At 31.5% G+C, this 23152-nt stretch overlaps 1 protein-coding gene across 1 annotated transcript; it reads right to left on the bottom strand.

Annotated features, from left to right (window-relative positions):
* Window positions 1-7825: 7825 nt before the first annotated feature.
* Window positions 7826-8498, bottom strand: LOC108907918 (gustatory receptor 68a-like). The gene is made up of 2 exons (XM_018711755.2): window positions 8223-8498; window positions 7826-8092 (listed from the first exon to the last, which is right to left on the bottom strand). The coding sequence occupies exons 1-2, from the start codon at window positions 8496-8498 to the stop codon at window positions 7826-7828; spliced, it is 543 nt and encodes a 180-aa protein (XP_018567271.2).
* Window positions 8499-23152: the final 14654 nt, after the last annotated feature.

The following is a 23152-nucleotide window of genomic DNA, read 5'->3' on the forward strand; positions in this document are numbered from 1 at the left end:
TACATATATTTTTCCTATGCCTTAACTGTGTTAGATTTGCTTCAAGTTTATTCCACTTTCTTCTGTTAGAAAAAAATGTATTAGGATAACGTCGTCAGTATATGTAAAGTCGCTACACTGTTCTTTCTACATTCACAATCATAATAATAATCCATTTTGTTATAAGTTGAAAGGTTACAGCAATTACAAACAGACCGATATGTGACAGACAGTCGTATTCAAAATTGTTTTTCCGACGCCTTCTATTTGATATGATTTAGAAAGCAAGCACCGCAAACTAAAGCCAAAGGCTGAAAGTTTTCTCATTTTTTCTTAAAAATTTCGTCATGCAAAGGCGTACAAATTTCATATGGTTGGAAAGACAATAAAAAAAATCTACCAAAAATGTAAAAAAATTATACAATCCCATACAAAAAATAGAAGGGGAAAAATTGGTCAGTGTGATAGTTTATGTTTTAATAAGAATAAAAACAGTTTCAATAATTTCCCTATCATCTAGTTGTTTTACAAGCACAATTTTGTCAAACAATAAATTTTCTTCCACATATTAACATAACGAGCGTTCAAATAAAAACGTGGTCGAAGTTGGCTCTGACACATTGGACGTAGCGACCAACTTAACCTCATTTCTCAACGAGCTGTATAGCAGCTGTCACTTTCAATAACTATATAACTTTATTTTAAAGAATAATCGTGATAACAATAACAAACAATTAAAGGAGCTGCGGAAAGTGTCCCCCTCCTTGTTATAACAATAAATTAAAGCAGCTGCTGAAAGTGTCCCCCTCCTTGTTCCAAGCACTTTTCACACCTGTTCCTCAAAGAATTAAAGACATTTTCTAAGATGCTCAGGGTATTGTTAATTTCACGAATCTTGTCTATAAGTCGAGCCTGAAGATGGTTTAAATCAGGAATAGGCAGTTCAAAAATAGTGTTTTTAAGGTAAGGCCACAAAAAGAAATCACACGGCATAATATCACATGACCTCGGTGGAAATTCATGTTCAGCATTGAAACTTATTAGTCGATTTTGGAAAACTACCCTCAACATATTCATCGTCTCGCCTGCCGTATGTGCGCCATCTTGTTGAAAGTAAAAGTTTGTAATTTCGTTTTCTTCCAGCTGGTTAACAAAAGGAGCGATAATTTCTTCTCTATACCTTTGCGCAGTAAGAGTACCATTAAAAAAAATAGGTCCATAAATCCTCCTTCGATTGAGAGCACACCAAACTCCAATTTTTTGAGCGTGTAGAGGGCCCTCGACAAAAAAGTTATCTGGTTTTTCAGAAGACCACATTCTCATATTCTGTGAGTTTACGTAACCACTTAAATGAAACCAGGCTTCATCAGAAAAAAAGGTGATATTATGAAGTTCACCGTAGTTGTTTAAAAACCATTCACAAAATACAGCCCGTCGCGGAAAATCAACTTCATGAAGTTCTTGCTGACAAGTTAAACGATAGGAGAACAAACGCAAATCTTTTTTTAACACTGTGTGGCGGGTACCGACTGATACTCCCACCATTTGTGATAAAACACGTACAGAAGTTCTTGGCGCATATTCCATTATTTGTTGGACATTTTCTTTTAATTCTTCAGTCCGCTTTTTAGGTCGGCCGCTTCCTTCTTTTCTTGTTACACTGCCCGTTTCACGAAAAACATTAACACAACGCTGAACTGCACTTTGAAAAATTTTGTACTCAACAACGCCGGGAAATTGATTTTGAAATTCTATGAAACATTCCTCAATAGAATACTTCCATATTCCATCAATCTTGCGTCTATTTCTAAAGTAGGACTCTATGATAAACACTTTTTGTTCTTGAGAAAACACCATTTTAAACGCTTTTTAAAACGAAAATATTCAAATTGATAGCGGCGATATAGCGCTTTGACAGATGACGTTTAAGTTCATTTGCTATACGCTACGCCCTACGTCCAAATTTTCAGAACCAACTTGACCACGTTTTTATTTGAACGCTCGTTATTTTTTTTGTAGCGCATAAGCACACACACACAAAATTTAAACTACATTGCACATAATATGCTATTTTTCAATTATTTTGTGTTTATATCCATGAACATACATCAATTCAATTTTTTTGTTGAAAAAGAATTTGCCCATTAAATAGCTAAATTAATTTTGTGACTGTATAGAGTAAACAGATCTAAACTGTATTATGACGATCATGTAAGTAGTAACTGTAGAAAATATAGAAAGGCACAAAGATCTATTTATCTCGAACAATCCAGCTGCTGTAATCTTCGACTGTATTAAAAATATGATTTCCAATTTATCTACTTCTTCTGCTAGCCTGGACAGTACGGGAAGAGAAGCTTTAAGTTCACGACAATCTTGGACTAACTTGCGCGATGCTTCGTACACGTTATCACATCCAGATATTGCACGCAACAGTACCACCTAAAAATAAACATTTTATTGAGCTAGAAGTAGTTCCAGTTAAGATATGAACGATTTTACTTACCACTGTCCCAGTCAAATAATACAAAATTATAATTTGAAATAATGGAACATCATGGTAAGTATTCGTTGTTAGAAGTGATACACAAGCCAATTTGTACAAACGAATGACCTATGAGGAGCAGAATCGGCCAACCAAAAAACGAATTAAATGTATCGATAACACTGTCTATTTGTAAGTAAAGTTTTATAATTTTCTTTATATGTTTCACTGCATTTTTGCAAGTGATGCTAGTAGAACTACCATCGAGAAGCATACTGTTTAAATCTTCATATTGACTTTTTATTGAAAAGGTGACGACATATATAACATTTATCAAAACGTACTTTACATATTGAAATAACACATTGGGAATATAATAACAAACATCTGTTGACCCAATATACACAAACTGAAGTATAGCGAAAGTAACATACATTAAAGATCCACAAATGAAAAGTATTAATAGATTTTTTCTTAATGAGGTGTTTCTCATTCCTCTATTATTAAAATTCGTTGGACCTTCAAATCTGAACAACCGATTGATCAATTTGTTCCAAGTCTCCATGTTCCAAAATGACGAGCCCAACGAAAATGTTGTGTATAATACTATTCCCATCATATCAACTAAAATATCCATCAGTTTCAATGTCACCGGAGCAGTCTCGTACAAAATAAATCGTTGGTAAAGACATATTGTAGAATAGCATAGTACAACAAATACGGTGCATGAAGTGAAATATCTATACAAATTTTTGTTGGCCAGTTTTAGATTTTTGTAATCATAGCTTGGAGTAATTCCAACAAAAGTTGCCAACCGCAATAAGGTTTGCGTAAAAGGTATATCTTTCATTGCCTTCATACTTTAAAAGTGGACTACGAATGAAGCATATATCGATTTTAATCATTAAAAGTGGTATAGAAGCTAGCGGTAGCTGTAATTTGCTTGATGTGTTATTACCTATATTGTATTTACAATATGGAGTATGGAGTCCCATTAAATAAAATTGACGCTGTCATGGTAACAAAAACCTTATTTAATAACATTTACCGAATAGGTCCACAACTTCGTTAATTTCTAAGGACCTAGACCGATTATAAGAATTTTTTTTTGAATTAACATAAGCCTTATATCCACATCCTACAAAAGCCTGACAATAACAATGCCAATTTACCGGCAGAATGGTTTCAACATGATGGGGCCCCTCCACATTTCGAACGTGTGGTAAGGGCATATATAGATGAAACTTTTCCTGATAAATGGATTGTAGGCAATTGAATGGCCAGCTAGGTATCCAGATATGGCCCCGTTTCACTTTGTTCTGTGGGGTCGCATAAAAAATGTAGTCTACAAAAATAGGCCGCAAAATATCAAAGGAAAAGGCACGAAATATCCACTATTCCTCCCAACACTCTTTTAGATTCACTACAAAATTTTATTTAGCGAATTCATTAGCACCTTATAAAATAGAATTAAAACTTGTTTTCTCACTTTTTTTGTTCTGTATAAATATTGTTTTTATAATTTTAAATATCCAGGACAATCATTAAAAAATTTGTGAATGATGTGCTATATGAATTTTGTTTAGAATTTCGAGAATAATTGTTATGTATAGTGTTATTATTTCTTCACAATTGGGTTTGCACTCATTTTAACAAAAAACTGAGTTAATTTTGAATGAAAATTTACTCATTTTTTACGGTACAGATATATGTAAATGATCTACTAGCAATATTTATCCAGTTTCGATTAACGCATCTCTTGTCATTGCAGAGTTAGGGTAGTTTAATTATACACTAAATTGAATGAGCCTAATCTGATCCAGCTTTCAATCTAAGAGACGGTGGGTGTGTGACAGAAATTTTGACAGTAACAATAACAAAGTCGCACACTGATTTTAACAGTATTAATGTAATCGAAAATTTAACGTAATTTTCTTTTAATGCGTTTATAATAATATAAAATATTTACAGTAAAGAAAATTGTAAATTTCTATTTATTCAACAATTTGCATCATTATGTTTGTTATTTTTTATTTATGTAAGTATTAATTTGAACTAACAATTAAAGAAACCTTTTAATAATTGGTGAAATACATTTATTTTTCCTTTATGAGTGAGGTTATACAGAAATAGAAAATTTAGATATTCTGAGATTGGGTAGTGTTATCTATATGTTCATTAATTAATATTTAAAATAACTTACAAGTGTGTGTATGGTAATTAGAAACACATCTAAGCAAAAAATACATTCACAGTGAATTAAACTGAATGCATATTATAAAATACGTAGCTATAGTGCTAAAAAAGAAAACGGAGTAGATTGATTGATTTGAAAGAATCCGGCGGCGCTGAATGTAGTCGGTTTGGATTTTATGACATTGTCCAAGGATTTGAGTTCTTCTCTTTCTTCAGAAAAAGGGACAAACACCGATTCCAACCGGTAGCAAGTTACCAGCATCTCTTTGGATTCTTGTACAGCTGAATCACAACAAAATATGTTACTAGCATATCTTTGGATTCTTGTACAGGTGAATCACAACTGTAAAGACAGGAATTAGCTATTATATACATTTGCTACATACTGAGTATATTTGCAAACGCCATAAGCGTAAAATTAAAATTTATCATTATAATTTCCGAAGATAGGTGGTACTCTGTACCGTACAACTTTAATGTTCCCGAAAGGGTAATCATACAGTTGAGAACCAATAAAATTGTATAGGCAAACCAAACAGTTTGTTAAATATTGTTAAAATATCGTCTACTGACAAAAACAGCTTTTTAGTTTTTCTTACAACTCCTACAATTATCAGATACATTATTGTAGAGGAGAATATTACTAAATAAATTGTGTATGCTTTTATATTTGTATCTGATTGACACAGCTACATATATTACTTATTATGTTAATGCAGATAAACTCGATATACTTATAAAAGAGAAAAGATAAGTAGGAATTACAAAAATATTCCTCTTTTCGGTGAAAGTACATTTCTGTGGCACTTAGGAGGTGTATATACACTTACTCCGCCTTATCTGTATCGATAAAACTGATAACATTTGAATAATTTAATACCTCGTAAAATTGTACGATTGAAAGTTGTAAAAGGGCAATATGCCAAAAAAGAGGATACTTTAATTATGGGTTCAATAATTACGGCTTAACTTTAGATTCATTTCTAAGAAAATTATTCGTTAATATTGAGTGGTTAAAATTGACAATGAGACAATCATGCTAATGTGTTGTCTTTAAGTTGTCACAGTTCAAATTGTTTCTTTTCAATTTAACTAATGCAATTTTATTAGTATTAGAGTATTTACTGTTTCTATTGATGTTACCATAGCGATAAATTATATCGTATTTTTTATAGGTACATTTTTAATATTAACCTTGGCAGATTTATTTTGTATTAAAATGTGCGAAACTAATTCAAAACAAGTCCAAAAGTCTTCCAAAAATTCTCGTCTGACGAATGCATGCTTCTTGAGATCACCATTTAGGTTTCCTAGNTCCGAAGATAGGTGGTACTCTGTACCGTACAACTTTAATGTTCCCGAAAGGGTAATCATACAGTTGAGAACCAATAAAATTGTATAGGCAAACCAAACAGTTTGTTAAATATTGTTAAAATATCGTCTACTGACAAAAACAGCTTTTTAGTTTTTCTTACAACTCCTACAATTATCAGATACATTATTGTAGAGGAGAATATTACTAAATAAATTGTGTATGCTTTTATATTTGTATCTGATTGACACAGCTACATATATTACTTATTATGTTAATGCAGATAAACTCGATATACTTATAAAAGAGAAAAGATAAGTAGGAATTACAAAAATATTCCTCTTTTCGGTGAAAGTACATTTCTGTGGCACTTAGGAGGTGTATATACACTTACTCCGCCTTATCTGTATCGATAAAACTGATAACATTTGAATAATTTAATACCTCGTAAAATTGTACGATTGAAAGTTGTAAAAGGGCAATATGCCAAAAAAGAGGATACTTTAATTATGGGTTCAATAATTACGGCTTAACTTTAGATTCATTTCTAAGAAAATTATTCGTTAATATTGAGTGGTTAAAACTGTCAATGAGACAATCATGCTAATGTGTTGTCTTTAAGTTGTCACAGTTCAAATTGTTTCTTTTCAATTTAACTAATGCAATTTTATTAGTATTAGAGTATTTACTGTTTCTATTGATGTTACCATAGCGATAAATTATATCGTATTTTTTATAGGTACATTTTTAATATTAACTTTGGCAGATTTATTTTGTATTAAAATGTGCGAAACTAATTCAAAACAAGTCCAAAAGTCTTCCAAAAATTCTCGTCTGACGAATGCATGCTTCTTGAGATCACCATCTAGGTTTGCTAGAAGCTATTAATAACGAATGATATATAAAACAATAATTACTCTTAAAATTAAAACCTCGTTCAGTATTGAATTCTCTCCTAATATATAGTAAACATAGTATCTGTAATAATTTCCAATCATTATCATAAATAATTATATTTACAGGAAACAGTTTGGCAATTATTGGATTTTACGTTCCACAAAAAAGAACTACTTTCCCTTACATCTAGCTAAAACCTATACTAATCTTTATACATATTAATTTTTAAATAACTCACTGTCACAAGACTTTCCTCCGACTCTTATTAATTGCTTCCTTCTAATCTTTTTTGAGCCCCCCTTTATCTTGATTTGTCTGGTATTTGTTTGTGCTACCTGTTATCTTGATTTGTCTGGTATTTTCCAAAGTTGGCAAGACGATAACCAAATCTTCACGAAGATGTAATGAGAATTGCCTAGTTACGTCTTTAAACTTCAAATTCTGGTGTAACCTTCGACAGCTAGCTGAGATATATCTTCAGATAAACCTTATTTGTTTGCTATTTTGTACTTGGCCTACTGCGTTGGTTTCACTACTTTGATGCCTATTTTACATTGTAATCAAGTCAACTTTTTTTTGTTTTAGAGATGTGTTTTCCTTAACACGACTCAAACTCGCTTGACTGTGGGAATTTCTATCAGTTCTTAAATACATTTATGCCAAACAAATATTATCAAGAACTTTCCTGATAGTTTTCTAGAATGACTATTATATGAAAACTTTTTATCACAAAGTGTCACAATTGTCTTTAAATCGAATTCCAGTTTGTTTTTTTTTAATAACTATCAAAAAAACTATTCTACGACTTAATATGTAAGGCACCAATCTAATAAGTTGTGACTTTGCATTAAAATTTAAAAAGTATATAAATCACAAATTTTTTAATTTACTGTGTGGCAAAATACTATAAAGAGAACTACTTCAGAAGTGTCATAAATAACTATCTCCAGAGAGAATTATAACGACTTAAACTGTAAAGCCACAATGAAATAAGTTGTGGCGGTACCAAGGAGAGACAGTAAAGTCGATCTTTTTATTTCGAAGAAGCCTGCTGCGGTTAACTTTGGAGTTTTATTCTTGATTAGCTTTTTCAAGTTCCCCAATTCTTCAAGTTCCATGGAAAATAAAGGCAATTTATATTCCAATCTGTAACAATTTGTTAGTAACTCTTCTACTTCTGTTCCAACTGAATCGCAACAAAATATTAGAGCCGTCAACCAAACCTACAACAAAAAACAATTTGTAAAGTTTATTATTGAAAATTGATTATACAGTCAAAAATTAACAGTAAATCACAAAAAAAACAGTAATATGTTTCATAAAGTGAGTAGACATGTAGTAAATTACACTTACCCCTGACTGAAGTATAAAAAAAATGTTCACCAAGACGGCATCGGTATTCGTGTTATAAACTCGATCTTGGAACGTAAAATTCTCGTTGGTAGCAGCTACCAAAGCACTTAGTATAAGTAAGATGAAATCGAAGAAGATCAGTAGCATAGGCCAGCCAAATAACCGATTAAAGTACTCAACGACATCGTCCATCTTTAAATATAATTTACTAACTTTCCTTACAACTTTCAGAAGATCCCTGCCCTCTAGGTTACGCTCATTTAATAATTTGTTCATGCATATATACTCCCATTTAATTAATGACGCTATAAAGATAATTGTAAATGTTATAAGGAATATGTAATATACCAGCAGAAGAGTTATTACAAAATAATCGCCAAGGTTGCCTATATCTTCCAATACTTTTAGGTTAAAGAAGTATAACAAAAATAAGTACACATTTTGCAAAACAAAAATAGTTTTTCCAAATCTGAGAATTAGTATTTTCTTTTTCATCTGAGCCTCAATGTTTATATACTTATACAGACTTGCCCAAGCCTGAATGTTCCAAAAACTCCCTCCTAAAATAGCCACTATAACTGTAGCTAGTGATTGCACCTCGAATAAAAAGCTATAGATAAACTGGATCGAAATGGTTTTATAGAGAACATAGTAACGGGGATAAGTTAGTCTCAAAGAACTGTATATCAAAAGCACTGTTAAAATAACTGAATAAAACCTAAATGTTTTCGGTCTCACCAGCACTTGTTTCTCAAAATTATACCACGGCATTATCCCGAAGATGGAAAAAAATTTTGTTAGTTTTACGATGAAGGGAATAGAAAATTTTTTCTCTACAGCAATCATTTTATCATATGCAGTGAAACTAAAACAGTTCGACGAAGGGGAAAATCGAACGGAAATACTCTGGTTAATAAAAATGCGTAGTCTAGTTTCTGTCTATTCTAGTTGACAGCACATAATGGTAATAAAAATAATTGTTGACAGTGTAGTAATGGATGAGGTATTAATATATTAGTCTTATTGGATTGGCCTTTTAGTAAAAACTAATTTTGTGGCAGAATGTTTTAAAACATCATGTTTATTATATAAAATATTGCACATATTTAATTATTATTATTAATTATTTATTTTTTAGGATGTGGGGGAATCTTTAGAAACATTACGTATTAAAAAAAATTAAATAAATCATCTGCGTCACAAGGGTCAGTTAAGGATACTCATTTTTTATACAGGGTATATCACGAAGAGGGCCCAGTAGGATTATCTCAAAAACTAGTCAGAATTGAAATTTGAAAATTTGTATAAGGGTTTATCAAAAAGATCTATTGAAAATAGTGTAAACTTCCTCGCACTACCGTTATACCGGAAGTCATCATCAACTCTGTTATTTCAAATGGAACACTATGTATATTTATGCATTATTTAATTCTACGGCAATTTCGAGACCATGTTCATATAAGGTACTATGGGCCAAAATGTGACAGTTTTCTAGTTATTAATTTTCGAAAAAAATTGAGGGATGTAAGTGATTTTTGAAAATAGAATAATTCCGACATTTTGCTTTATTTATTAATGGAATTTGGCACGGATAATTTAAAAGAAATGGATTTCAACCAGTTTATGTCAAATTTGCAAAAATTCATACATAGTGTTTAAAAACGTGTGGCCAATATTGTGACGTTGAAGTTGAATTTACTCAAAAATTTCAAATGGTAGACCCTGTATATTATTACATTAATAGATGCAGAATTAAATTTACTTTATAATGATACTATAGTCCCCTATGCTCAAAGTTAGCAGTTTTTGTGTAAATTGGAAATTATTGATTTCAACACAGAAAAATCTAAGAATATGGTGGGTTTATTTAAAGCATCGCCCTTTTTAATTTACTATACTGAATTATTGTTTTCGATGAAGGTATAACAATAATAATAATTACAGTTCATTAATCAGACACCGTTTATTATTCAATCCTTTAATACATCAAAACCACCGTACGTTTTTCTGTGTTGAAATCAATAATTTTCAATTTATACAAGAACTGTTAACTTTGGGCATAGAAAACTATGGTATCACTTTAAAGTTTTAATTGTGCATCCATTAATGTAATAATATACAGGGTGTACCATTTGAAATATTTGGGTAAATTCAACTTCAATGTCTCAATATTGGTTACACGTTCTTAAACACCCTGTATATTTTTTTTGTAAATTTGACAAAAACTGGTTGAATACCATTGCTTTTCAATTATACGTGCCAAATTTCTGAAAAAAATAAAGCTAAATGTCGGAGTTATTCTGTTTTCAAAAATCACTTGCATCCCTCAATTTTTTTCGAAAATTAATAATAACTTGAAAACTGTCATATTTTGGTATGTAGTACCTTATATGAAATTAGTCTAGATTTTACAGAAGAATTTAAAAATGCAAAAATATACAGAGTGTTCCATTTGAAATAACAGAGTTGATGATGACTTCCGATATAACCGGAAGTGCTAGAAAGTTGACACTATTTTCACTGAATAGATTTTTTTGATTAACCCCTGTATACAAATTTTCAGCTTTCAATTTTAACTACTTTTTTTAGATAATCCTACAGAAAAACAAACAAATCTGCCGGGGTTTTTATGACTTATTCCAGAGGCCAAAAATAACTCGTACCTATCTACAACAATTTTCAATTTTCACCGAGACCACTTTTAATTTAATTAGTGCGAGGCCCTTTAACTGGGAAAAAAGATTATTTATGTGAATTGCTTTATTTAAAAGGTTATTTGGAACAAAATAAAATGTACAGAATTTATTCATAAAACCTCAAAATGTGAAACGGCAATAATCAGTTGTGGTTGTGCTACATTACTACAAACATTTTCAACACGGTGTCAGCAGTAATTTCCAAACATCTAAATTTTGTATTTTCTCCTCTACTCCTACTCCTATATGTATTTAAATGTATGAGGAAAAGAGTGCAGTGCATTTACACATAATTAAATTGCAAGGCAACAATAAAATATGTTGTGGTAGCGCTAAGCAGGGAAAGTAAAGTTGATCTTCTTATTTCGAAGAAGCCAGCTGCTGTAAACTTTGGACTCTTATCCTGAATTAGCCGTTTTAAATTTTGCAGTTCTTCCAATTCCCTCGAAAAAAGAGGCAACGATTGTCCCAGTCTATAGCAATTCGTTAGTAACTCATCTGCTTCTCTTACAACTGAGTCACAGCTAAATATGACAGCCGTCAGCCAAACCTGCAAAAAAATAAGCACGTAATATGTACTGTAGTACATAATTATAAGTAAAACATCTTTTAAAAAGGGCGATGATGTGGCATTGTAAAGGTACTTTTAAATCGGATATTCCTCGAATGAACATTAGAACGTTTAACAAAAGTTTTTAATGAATGATAAGAAGGAATGGTTAAAATTTTATGCACAAGATTGCCGAGATGGTTACGTCGACGATTCTCCATGTTGAGCCACTTGATTTCTACAATTTTGTGAGAAATATGATCAAATTTTCTTAATCCATGTGCAAGAGGACAACATGAACTTTGAACTTTTTGAATTCTGTTTTTTTTGTATACTAAGGCATGGACCATAGACATAATCACAGTAATTAAAATAGGGAAGAACAAGTGACTCACATAATATGACGACTACCATAAATTAATCTAAGCGAAGAATAAGATTTTTGGAGTAATGTTTTCACATGCTAATTGAACCGTAAGTTACTGTCAAGAGTCACTCCCAGATTTTTTACACTGTCAGTAATAGGAATTGGAATACCATCATATTAAAGTTGAGTCTTAATATTTGTGCCTTTTTCTTAGTACCAAAAAAAAAAAAATAATTTTTGATTTGCTAGAATTTAATTTTAAATTATGTTCATTAGATAATTGCCTTACAGTATGTAACTCAAAGCTGATAATACTGCATGCTTGATCCAGATCATTAATATCAAAATGATAATATAGTTGAGTATCATCAGCATAAGCTTGTACTTTACATTGTTGAATTGATTCTAAAATGGAAGCAGTGTAAATTATAAAAAGTAAGGGACTCAAAATTGAACCCTAGGGTATACCAGAACGTATTTCTAAACTATGAGATAAAATGTTAATAACACATTCCTGTTGAGATCTTCCATGTAAATGAGAATTAATAAGATCAAACGTATGTTCGGCAAACCCATAGTACTTAAGTTTAGAACAAAGAAGCTTATGATTAATTGTGTGAAAAGTTTTATAGAATTCCAATAAAACTAAAGCACTAACTAGTCCCCTGTACTGCGCTTTTAATAAATCATCAGTGAGGGTAATTATAGCAGTTGAAATACTATATCCTTTCCTGAAGCCACATTGCGATTGACGTAAGAGACTATTATTTACAAAATAATCATAAATTTGATTATATAACAATCTTTGAAAAATTTTGGAAAGCGCAGGTAATATACTAATTATTCTAAGATCAGAGAATGATTCTGGATCATTTTTTTGGGTATAGGTAAACCGATTGCCTTTTTTCACAAACAAGGAAAGTATTGTTTCTCAATACAGCAATTAATTATATGGGTAACATACGGATCAATAAATGGACTGCAGTATTTTAACATAGTGGGAGATATATTATCAACTCCAAATGAATCAATTAAGGTCTCAAATTTTTGTGTCAGTGTTTTTGAGACTTAAATGCGCTTATTTTGCAAGTATATACCTAATATCACTCAATAAATTATACGGTTATTTTAGAAATCCAAATGTATTAGTTGCTAATATAAACAAAATCAAAATTTCACAAACAAACTGTTTACTCACCGTTATTTGAAATGCATAAAGCAAGTGAACGGAAAACTGCCACCGGTTTTGGATTGTGTCTAAATTAGTCCTCATATGGCCGATAAACGACAAACAGTCTAGCAGTTGCACCACGGAATAGAAGCAAATTAACAAAACTGGCCACCCGAACAATTTATTGAAAATTTGGGAGAATCGGAACATCTCCAAATACGAATTTTTCACAATTTCCATAGTTCTAAAAAAATTTTCCTGTACGACGTTATTGCGTCTGAGACAAATTCAATTTATTTCTTCATAACTGTGTTTCATGATAGAAACAATGAAAAAAATTAAAAAGGATATGAGAAACTCAGTATAACGAAAAATTAAAGTAGAAGTGAAGTAACGAGGCATGGGATTATTTTTAGAATAATGCCCAAAATCTAAAGTAAACAAAGACAGCAGGTATATGTTTCCCGCGGCGAAAAGGAAGTAGAAGCGTCTATATTTATTTTTTCTTGTTTGATCCAGCGCAACCTTGATCTCCATTTTCTGAATTTTTTTAAATAACTGCTCCCAGGTACACATGTTCCACGTAGAGGAGCCTAAGGCTGTTGCCACGAACAAACCTAGACCCGTTATTTCTAAAACGATGTTCGCCAGTAAAAGTATCATGTTAACATTTGAGTACACATGGTAAATAAATCTTAAAACAGTAAGACTCACAGATAAGACTGTTACCACAAAAGCCAAGAGCACTGAGTAACATTTGAATATCTTTGAATACATAAGTCTGCTATTCTTGAAGCTGTACCAAGGTACAATACCAAAAAGAGACGAATATTTTCCTAACAATTCTATTATCAGCACAGAACGTCCATCTTTTGAAACTTCCATTTTGAGTCTGACAATTGTTTCGAATATTAGCACTTGGTAAACAATTGGTTAAAAGCTTTATAATTAGTTCACTGTAGACGCTGTATCTACAGTAATTTATTTTGATGTGCTCGTGTGCCGATAGAGTGCACTGTTGTGTGTAAAACAACGGATCAATATAGCAATATATGTAATTGCAATACAGGTTTACTCTTCATTAAATTACAGTAAAACGTGAAAGGCTGAATTGTGTTTGGTAACCTATTATGAATTTAGGGGATTCAATTCTTTAATACAAATGACGAGAATATATTTAATCAATTAATTCCATCACTTGTATGTTCAAAAAAAAATTTGTGGTATATTTTCATTACTTGAATGTGGGCATGTTTATACAGGGGCTTCATTTAACCTTTAGAAATACATATCATAAGTTTGCCGCCCGTTAGGCCCTCTACGCGGGCAAAAAAAAATTGTCATGGAAGCAGGCAGTGGCTACAAATTGCGTGGTTTTTTTCTCTTTCATGCGATATGCTAGGTACATGTTGCCTTTATCTTTTATATTTATTACATTTCTTCAAAGATTTTTGGCGTGCGTCATATATTAAGGGAGATCCATAGGAGTGGCCCTCTTGTAGTAGACAGCCTGTATATAGGATGTTTTGAAAAATGATGGCAAAAACAACAAAAAATAAGATCATCTTGTTATTTGTTTTTAAGATATAAAATATACAAAATTATTTTTTCTAAATCAAATTTTGGCAAATCTTGTAGAATATATCAGTACTGTTAGTTTTCAATTATATATACCCAAGTCTCTAACAGTGACATTTTAGGATATGACTATTTAGAGGCAGGATAACGTAAGACAATAGGCTCATGGTTTATAAGAAAAATAGTTTTATTTTTTTTAAAGGACCAGTAGATTCAAATTATAAACATGCAATGATTAGCAGAAACAAAACAGTCTGAAGAAATAATTTTACATGATAAAAGAGAAGATATTTGTGCTTTAATTTTTGAATTTTTATTTTTGAAGAAGAAATGAAGACAAAACATGCACGGTATTATTCACAAAAATATTTGACACAACGTATTNAAGGTATCAATTTCAAAAATCATTCTTGTGAAAATCTGTATTTTTTTATAAATTCATTGTTCCTTGAAATTCAGAAGTGCCAGGAAAACGCGTGACCGTGAAAATTTCAAAATTTTGCGCCTGCGGCGCCATTTAGAGACTCCGGGCACTTAATATCCCGGAATTCAATTCAACAAATGTAACAACCCTAAGCAGCACACATTCAATCAATGTTCACGCGCCGCCACTGCTTGTAGAATATGTCAGTATTGTTAGTTTGCAATTATATATACCCAGGTCTATAACAGTGACATTTTAGGGTATGACTATTTAGAGGCATGGTAACATAAGACAATAGGCTCATGGTTTATAAGAAAAATAGTTTTATTTGTTTTAAAGGACCAGTATTGATGCATTAATGCAATGATTAGCAGAAACAAAACAGTCTGAAGAAATAATTTTACATGATAAAAGAGAAGATATTTGTGCTTTAATTTTTGAATTTTTATTTTTGAAGAAGAAATGAAGACAAAACATGCACGGTATTATTCACAAAAATATTTGACACAACGTATTCTAGGACTACAATTTCAGTGCATTTTTTCAATCGTTTTGTAGCAAAAATGATGCACTCTTCTATTTTCTTACAACGAAAATAGTACACAGGGAATTCACAAAATATTAAATTGTAAAATGACAGTGAATAAATTGTGATTGTGCAACACTGCAAAAACACAATGTCTCTAGTGGTGTAGGTATTTAAATGCTTATGACACAATATGCAGCATATTTACACAGAACTGAATTGCAAGACGACAATAAAATATGTTGTGACGGCGCTAAGTAGAGAAGGTAAAGTAGGTCTTCTTATTTCGAAAAAGCCTGCTGCAGTGAGCTTTGGACTCTTATCCTTGATTAGCATTTTTAAATTTTGCAGTTCTTCCAGTTGCCTCGAAGACAGAGGTAATAACAGTTCCAGTGTGTAGCAGCTTGCTAGTAATTCATCTGCTTTTTGTACAACTGTGTCACAGCAAAGTATAATAGCCGTTAACCAAACCTAGAAATAAAAGGTACGCATGATATCAAAACTTTATGAAAGTGAAGAAATGGTTGTCCTGTATAGTACCAAATCATATTTGTCTTGACTTCCTGGACATATATTATTTTTTACTACTCACCGTTATCGTTTAATTAGCAATATTTGTTATTGCAGTGTTTATTCTTTGCTTTAATTGCAGATCGAACTACATGTGAATATTATGATGATATAACCTTTTATTTACGCCCATTAGAATTTTTTAGAGACTACTTCTATTTCAATTTTGAAAATGTACGCTTTGAGATTAGGAGTTTTCGGAGATGTTCTCTTTAAATAAAATAATGTCGTTGTTGCAGCCATACGTTATCTACTTGCTTGGAACACCCTCTATATTTTTACTTATTTATGGATTCACAAATGGAAACTCGGCACAAACAGCAAGGGAATACAGGAGGAGATTTCCAAATAGACGACATCCCTATCCATCGGTATTTGTATTAATCGCCGATTTATTGATCAAGGACTAAGAAATGTTCATGGTGAACGACAAAACAACGTTAATTATCGGCAAGAGAGATTCGTTTGCGAGTTTTGCGCGAATTTAGGAGAGACCCAACAACAAATACTCGAAGAGTCTCTGTTGCTCTTGACATTTCCCAAACTAAAATTTACCGAATTTTAAAACGTGTTCACCAACATGCTCAATTCAATTCGTAATGAACGAAATTTTTTGTGTAACATTCTGTGGAATGATAAATTCTGCTTTACTCGTCGAGGAATTGTAAATCTTCATAATCAGCATGTATGGGCACATGAAAACCCACATGACTCAACCTGTATATTTAATCAAAAACTCTTGTAGAATTTTACCCTCTATTTTTTCATGTCACACTTCTCTATACCTGTCTCTCTTATTTTTTCTTCTATTGAGGGTTTCTATGATAAGTAATTAAAATAATCCAATTTCTTATGAAAACGAAACAACCAATATGTCAGAACAGTATTTATTGACATACTTGATAATGAAAGAGAAAAAACATGCAGCACATTCCTGAAATTGAATTGTAAGACTATAATGAACATGTGGTTGTGCCAAAACATTCTAAACATTATAAACGCAGTGCTTTAAGTAATTAATGTATGTATAATGTAATTATATGGCCATTTAAACATCTATGAGAAAAAGTGAAGTGAATTTATGCTGAATTAGATTGTAAGATGACAATAAAATATGTCGTAATGGTGCTGAGCAAGGAAAGTAAAGTTGATCTTTTTATTTCGAAGAATCCTGCTGCTGTGAACACTGGTCTCTTATTCTTGATTAACATTCTCAACTCTCGCAATTCTTCCAGTTCCTTCGGAAGCAAAGACAACGACTGTTCCAGTCTGTAGCAATTTGTTAGTAAATCATCTGCTTCACTTAAAACCGAATCACAACAAAATATAATAGCCGTCTGCCAAACCTAGAAAAAAGTAAGAAATACAAAAAAATTGATTGGATATTGATTATTTATGAGTAGGTGCATTTTTTGAGGAAATTCATTTTTAATATTTTTTTCTTCACAATATGGCAAAATTACTTAAACTCTATTACTCACCATTGTTTCAAAAGCATAAAACAAATGAATGGCAAGCCTCCATATGTGTTCAGTTGATGTTGTGTTCAAGCGCGCTGAACCTATCAGAAAAGACAAGCACCCCAATATTTGCAGCACGGAATAGAAGCAGAGCCAAAGAAGAGGCCATCCAAATAGTTTGTTGAAAATTTGAGAAACTCTAAACATTTCCAGGTACAGATTCTTAACAGTTTCCATAGTGTTAGTAAAATTTTCCAGATTAATCCTGTTGCGCCTATCGCACAGCGAGTTCATTTCTTCGTATGTCTGTTTTATAATAACCACAACGCACAAAATCATGAAAGCAATAATAAACCAAGTGAAGCGGTAGGCTAGGGTGGTAATAAAATAACCAATTAAGTCTTGGTGTTTACGATCGAGTCTAAATTCTAATATAAGTAAAGTCACCAAATATATATTGCCCAACACAAAAGAGAAAAAGATGGTATTTCTCTTCAGCGCCAATCTACTTCGTGTAACACAATGCAAAGCAACTTTACTCTCTATTTTTTCCATTCGTTTAAACAGTTGTTCCCAGACAGACATTTTCCATATTGCAGAATTTAAAATTGTGATCAGAAATAAAATTAATCCCGTTATTTCTACTACGAAATTCTCCAATGCATGTATCTTTGACATGTGTGGGTAAATCCCCTTAATTCGAACAGCAGTGAGAGTCAAAGACAAAGCCGTTATTGCGAGGGCCAAGGAAACCGTGTAGCCTTTGAATATTTTGGGATAAATTACCTTACCATGCTTAAAACTGTACCATGGTGTTACACCAAAAAATGAGAAATATATTATTAATGGTGCTAATAATTTCGCTGATAGCCCCATCTTTAAATATTATATCTTTCCAATGTTGTAAGCTAACGACTCACGAAATAGAAATGAATATAATTACATGGAAATTGCATTTACATTTAGGGAGCCATTAAATTTCAGTGTAGTAAGAGTACTTGTTGGATCAATAATAAAAGTAATTACTTCTAGTGAAATCTTGAGGAGCAAGGGGGGTGGTTATTCATCATTTTCACACTTGAAGTAATTTTCAATATTAGTAAAACATTTTATCAAATGCTCATTAATGAAACAATAGTTGCCAAATTATTAAGGTCAGCAAGTCAAGTATATTCTAGGTTCGTAGGTGCTATGTTTTCATACATTGTGAAAAATAAATAGTCTTTCATGGAAACTTTATTATGAACACAAAAACGACCGATAGGGAAAAACCTCAGAGATTTTTATCCACTGCTATGGAATCAAGGGTAGAAGCAACTGTTAAAATTGGATTAATTGAGACTTGCACATAATTTTCATGTACATTATCAGTTTGGTGTGAAAACTTCTTAGTCAAAAAATTAGGAATTCATAAATTAGGCGACATAAATTCCAAAAATTTAACCACTCATTCATCAATAGCAACAACTTTTGCCTAATAAATTTATTTGAGCACTTTTTTCTCCAGAATTTTGTACTTAAAATAGCTGTAACAAGCTGATTTCGGATTTAAAAAATAGCTAAATACCGTTTGCTTTATGCATAATTCGTACCTACCTAAATTAATTAGCATTAATTAGTGTATTTCTTTTTATTCACTAACAGCTCAAGTATCATTGCTCCCATTAGAATTAATCAAAGAATACGAGGTTCCATTTTCCGTCACCATTTGTGAATCACCCCTGTATAATGAAAGGAAAATTACGTATTCATCATCAACTTCTTTTTTTTTGAGAGGTCAATATGAAAAATAACATCAAAGTTTATACTTTATAAAATTAAATATACACTGAGCTCGTAAAGTTTGGAATAAATTCGAAAAATCGTTATTGAAGGGTTTTGACAGGAAATCCTCGGACACGTCAACTTTAGTTTATAAAATGTCACTTTTTTCAGCCATCGACTTTTTTTTTGTTTTGTTTGTTTTTCATGTATGACGTCATCGGCAATTTTTTTTAAATGGCAGCCCATATTTTTTTCCACGGATTTCGATATAGCACATTTTTCTGAGTACGAATATGTCAAAAACGTATGACCTTCAAGATGGAAGTTTTCGAGATATTCGGTTCCAAAGTGTCAAGAATACATTATACAAGCGATGACAAAATACTAATCATTTATCAAGGAAGCGCTGGAAAAATTACAGTTTTGATAGTTGAAATTTGTCCTCGCAAGTTTCGAAACAAATCTCAATCAAATGGATGCCATGTTGACTTAGTAGCAGCCATCACTTTAACTCAATTTTGCAATCCACTGTCGATTGTTTGTAGCTCTTTCTCGCGATTAGCTAAATGGATGTTTTCTTTGAGTGCCTTAGTTGTTTGTGGGCAATTGGTATAACAACTGTCCTTAACATTTATCCATAAAAAAGTCCAACAGCGTCAAATCAAAACATTTTGTATAGTATCGAATTTAGAAATGATTTTCCAATATTTCGCAGCATTACTTAAGCTTAAAACGACTCATATTTTTCTGTGCGAATTTTGACACTACATATAAACTGAAAGAAAAAATTTAGTTTGAGTACAAACCTATGGCATAGATGAATGGTACGCTAGTACGTTCATGAAATGTTATAGCAAACCACTGGAAACAGATGTCCTTCCTTTTTATGTAAATTTTACCATTTTGGTACAACTTAGCAAATAGCAATAACGTGAAATTATTTATATCTGTATTGAATATCGTCAGATTTAGCTCATAATTTTAAAAAACAGTAAATATGACCCAAACTGTTTGTCTAAGTTGTATTTAATCACTAGAAAAAAGTAAAATATGTATATTCATTGAAATTTTATTTCTATATAACAAAATGTTACTAAAATACAGAAAAAATTTAGTTTAAATTTTGACTTATAAGCATTTGATGTCCAACATTTTAGAAAATCTAAGTAAGTTAGAAACAATGTATCTTTACAGTACCAGTTAAGTTTCCTTTAAGGTATAAAAAAGCATATTATTACTTCGTATGTATATTTTCTGATGTTTACATGTTCTCCGTGATCTTTCAACGCGAAAAATTAAAGCAAGTTGCTCTAGTTTACCGTTATGCTTCGTCACTTCCTGGATGGATCTACTTGATGTATGTCTCATTAAATGTATTCTTTCTTGTGTATAAAACATCAGCCTTAAAGCTCAATAACTCACTGTCCTGATTGGAGCAATATTCCTTTTAACTGTACCACAATAACAAAATGTTTGTTATACAATTATTATAAAAATTTTAAAAATAACCAACAGAATTACGTAATATTTTTTTTAAATATAAAACATTCATAATTTATTTGTCGTTCAACATTTACTACTACAGTGAATAACTATACTTTAAAACAGTCATAGTGTACAAATATTGTATAATTATCAAACGTGTGATTCAAACATTAGTGAAAGATATTCTGCTATAGCATCGTAAAGAGTTAATATATGAAAAAAATTTGCAACAATTACAACGCACTGAATTGCAAGACGACGATGAGATAAGTTGTAATGGTGCCAAGTAGAGAAATTAAAGTGGATCTCCTTATTTCGAAAAAGCCCGCCGCTGTTAACTTTGGACTGACTCAGAATGCTTTTACGTTACGCTTCGTCATTTCTTGGAGAGATCTACTTGATCTATCATTTACTGTCTTACTAAACCAACAGAATTGCATAACAATTTTTTTTAAATATAAAAAAACTTCTGATTTGTATGTAGATTTATTTTTCGTTCAACATTTACTACTACAGTGAATGACTATAATATTAAAACAATCACAGTGTACAACTATTTTATAATTATATCAAACACGTGCTTCAACCATTAGTGAGATATTTTGCTATAATATCTTAAAGAGTTAATATATGAAAAAAAGTGCAATAGATTTACAAGGCATTGAATTGTAAGACGACAATGAGATAAGTTGTAATGGTGCCAAATACAGAAATTAAAGTGGATCTCCGTATTTCGAAGAAGCCCGCAGCTGTTAACTTTGGACTGTTATCTTTGATTACTTTTTTTAGGCTCTCTAATTCTTTCAGCTCATTAGGCAGCAGGGAAAGTGTATGTTCTAGCATGTAACAATTCGATAGTGACTTTTCTGCCTCCACTACAGCTGAGTCACAGTACAGTATGACAGCTGTTAGCGAAATCTGTAACCAAAGAAATATATGTAAGTTGCATGAATTATTTTTCCATTAGCAGTGTAGTATGTTTCCTTATGTTTTGCTATAACTGTTATTTTTGTGATAAAAGGGATGTTAAATAATGCATTGATACGAATTTTCCTCGAATGCTAGGATTTTTCATCAGATCAAAGAGATGAACATCTTAATGATGTTAAAATAACATCTTTGTTTGTTCAATGGAACATTATTGTTAGTTTATTCATTATTTGCAAAGTTATGCCAAGTTATTCAAATATCACTCATTATGCAATTTTTTACCTTTTCACGAATTAATTCACGAATTTATTGGTAAACAGTGTGGTTTTACACTACAGTTCTACCAATGAATCAAAGAAGCAAATAAATTGCAAAAATGTCACCTTTCCACTCATAATTGTAGTGATACAACAGCGGTACCGTTCTGACACATATTATATAAATATTAGTTTTTGTAAGTAACAAATCAGTAAAAACAATGCAAAACTAGCACGACGCCACGCAATTATTTACATATTCCAATAACATAACCTCATTACTGATCTGAGGCTGGAAATCTGTTGGGTTGGTACTTCTGAACTTCACGAAGAAATTGACGAAAATTAGAACATGCTCTAATTCGTCAAGAACTTGATGAATAAATTCATGAAGTTATTTGACAGCAGATTTGGTGCCTTACACTTGTCCAATTTCTTGATGAAGCGACTTCATGAATTAATTGATCAATAAATTGTCAATGTAAAACAGCTATAAGTGAGTTTTATGATGAAATTACCAAAAATTTCCTTTTTTTTATTCTCTCTGCTACCATTTCCCAGCTCTTTGAAAATCACCCAAAATTTTGAAAAAAATTCTTTGAAAAGAGAAAAACGATAGCTAATAATAATATAGCGATATAGCGAAAAACGATAGCTAATAATAGAATATATGTTTTTCAAAAGATGGATAATTGTAATAAGAAGAAAGCATCCAACTACTTACAAGGTAGGTATTCCATTAAAAATTAACTATTTTTTTTACATCTTTGTGTATTTTTGTTTCATTTTATACAAAATTCCGTCGTCTTAGGAATTCATGCGAAATTAATATTTACCATTCTTTTATTTTTCATCAAAAATAGCAACTGTGGATTGGAGCACAAAATATATGGAAACACTGTATACATGCAATGAATATTAAATACAGTTTATATTTTACAATTTTATAAAACTTACCAATGATTCTAGAATATATTCAATATTGAAAAGGAGAGTAGTTGTAGATACTTCATATGGCATATTCCCCCAACTTCTACTACGCTTTATGAAGAGTGCAAAAACGCATTGTGTTTGTACCACCGCAAACAAATGAAGCAACAATAAAGGCCATCCAAACAGGGTATTGAAATTATCCATAAGGTCATTCGATTC

The sequence above is a fragment of the Anoplophora glabripennis genome, unplaced genomic scaffold, assembly GCF_000390285.2.
Source record: "Anoplophora glabripennis isolate ALB-LARVAE unplaced genomic scaffold, Agla_2.0 scaffold78, whole genome shotgun sequence".
Taxonomy (NCBI): Eukaryota; Metazoa; Arthropoda; class Insecta; order Coleoptera; family Cerambycidae; genus Anoplophora; species Anoplophora glabripennis.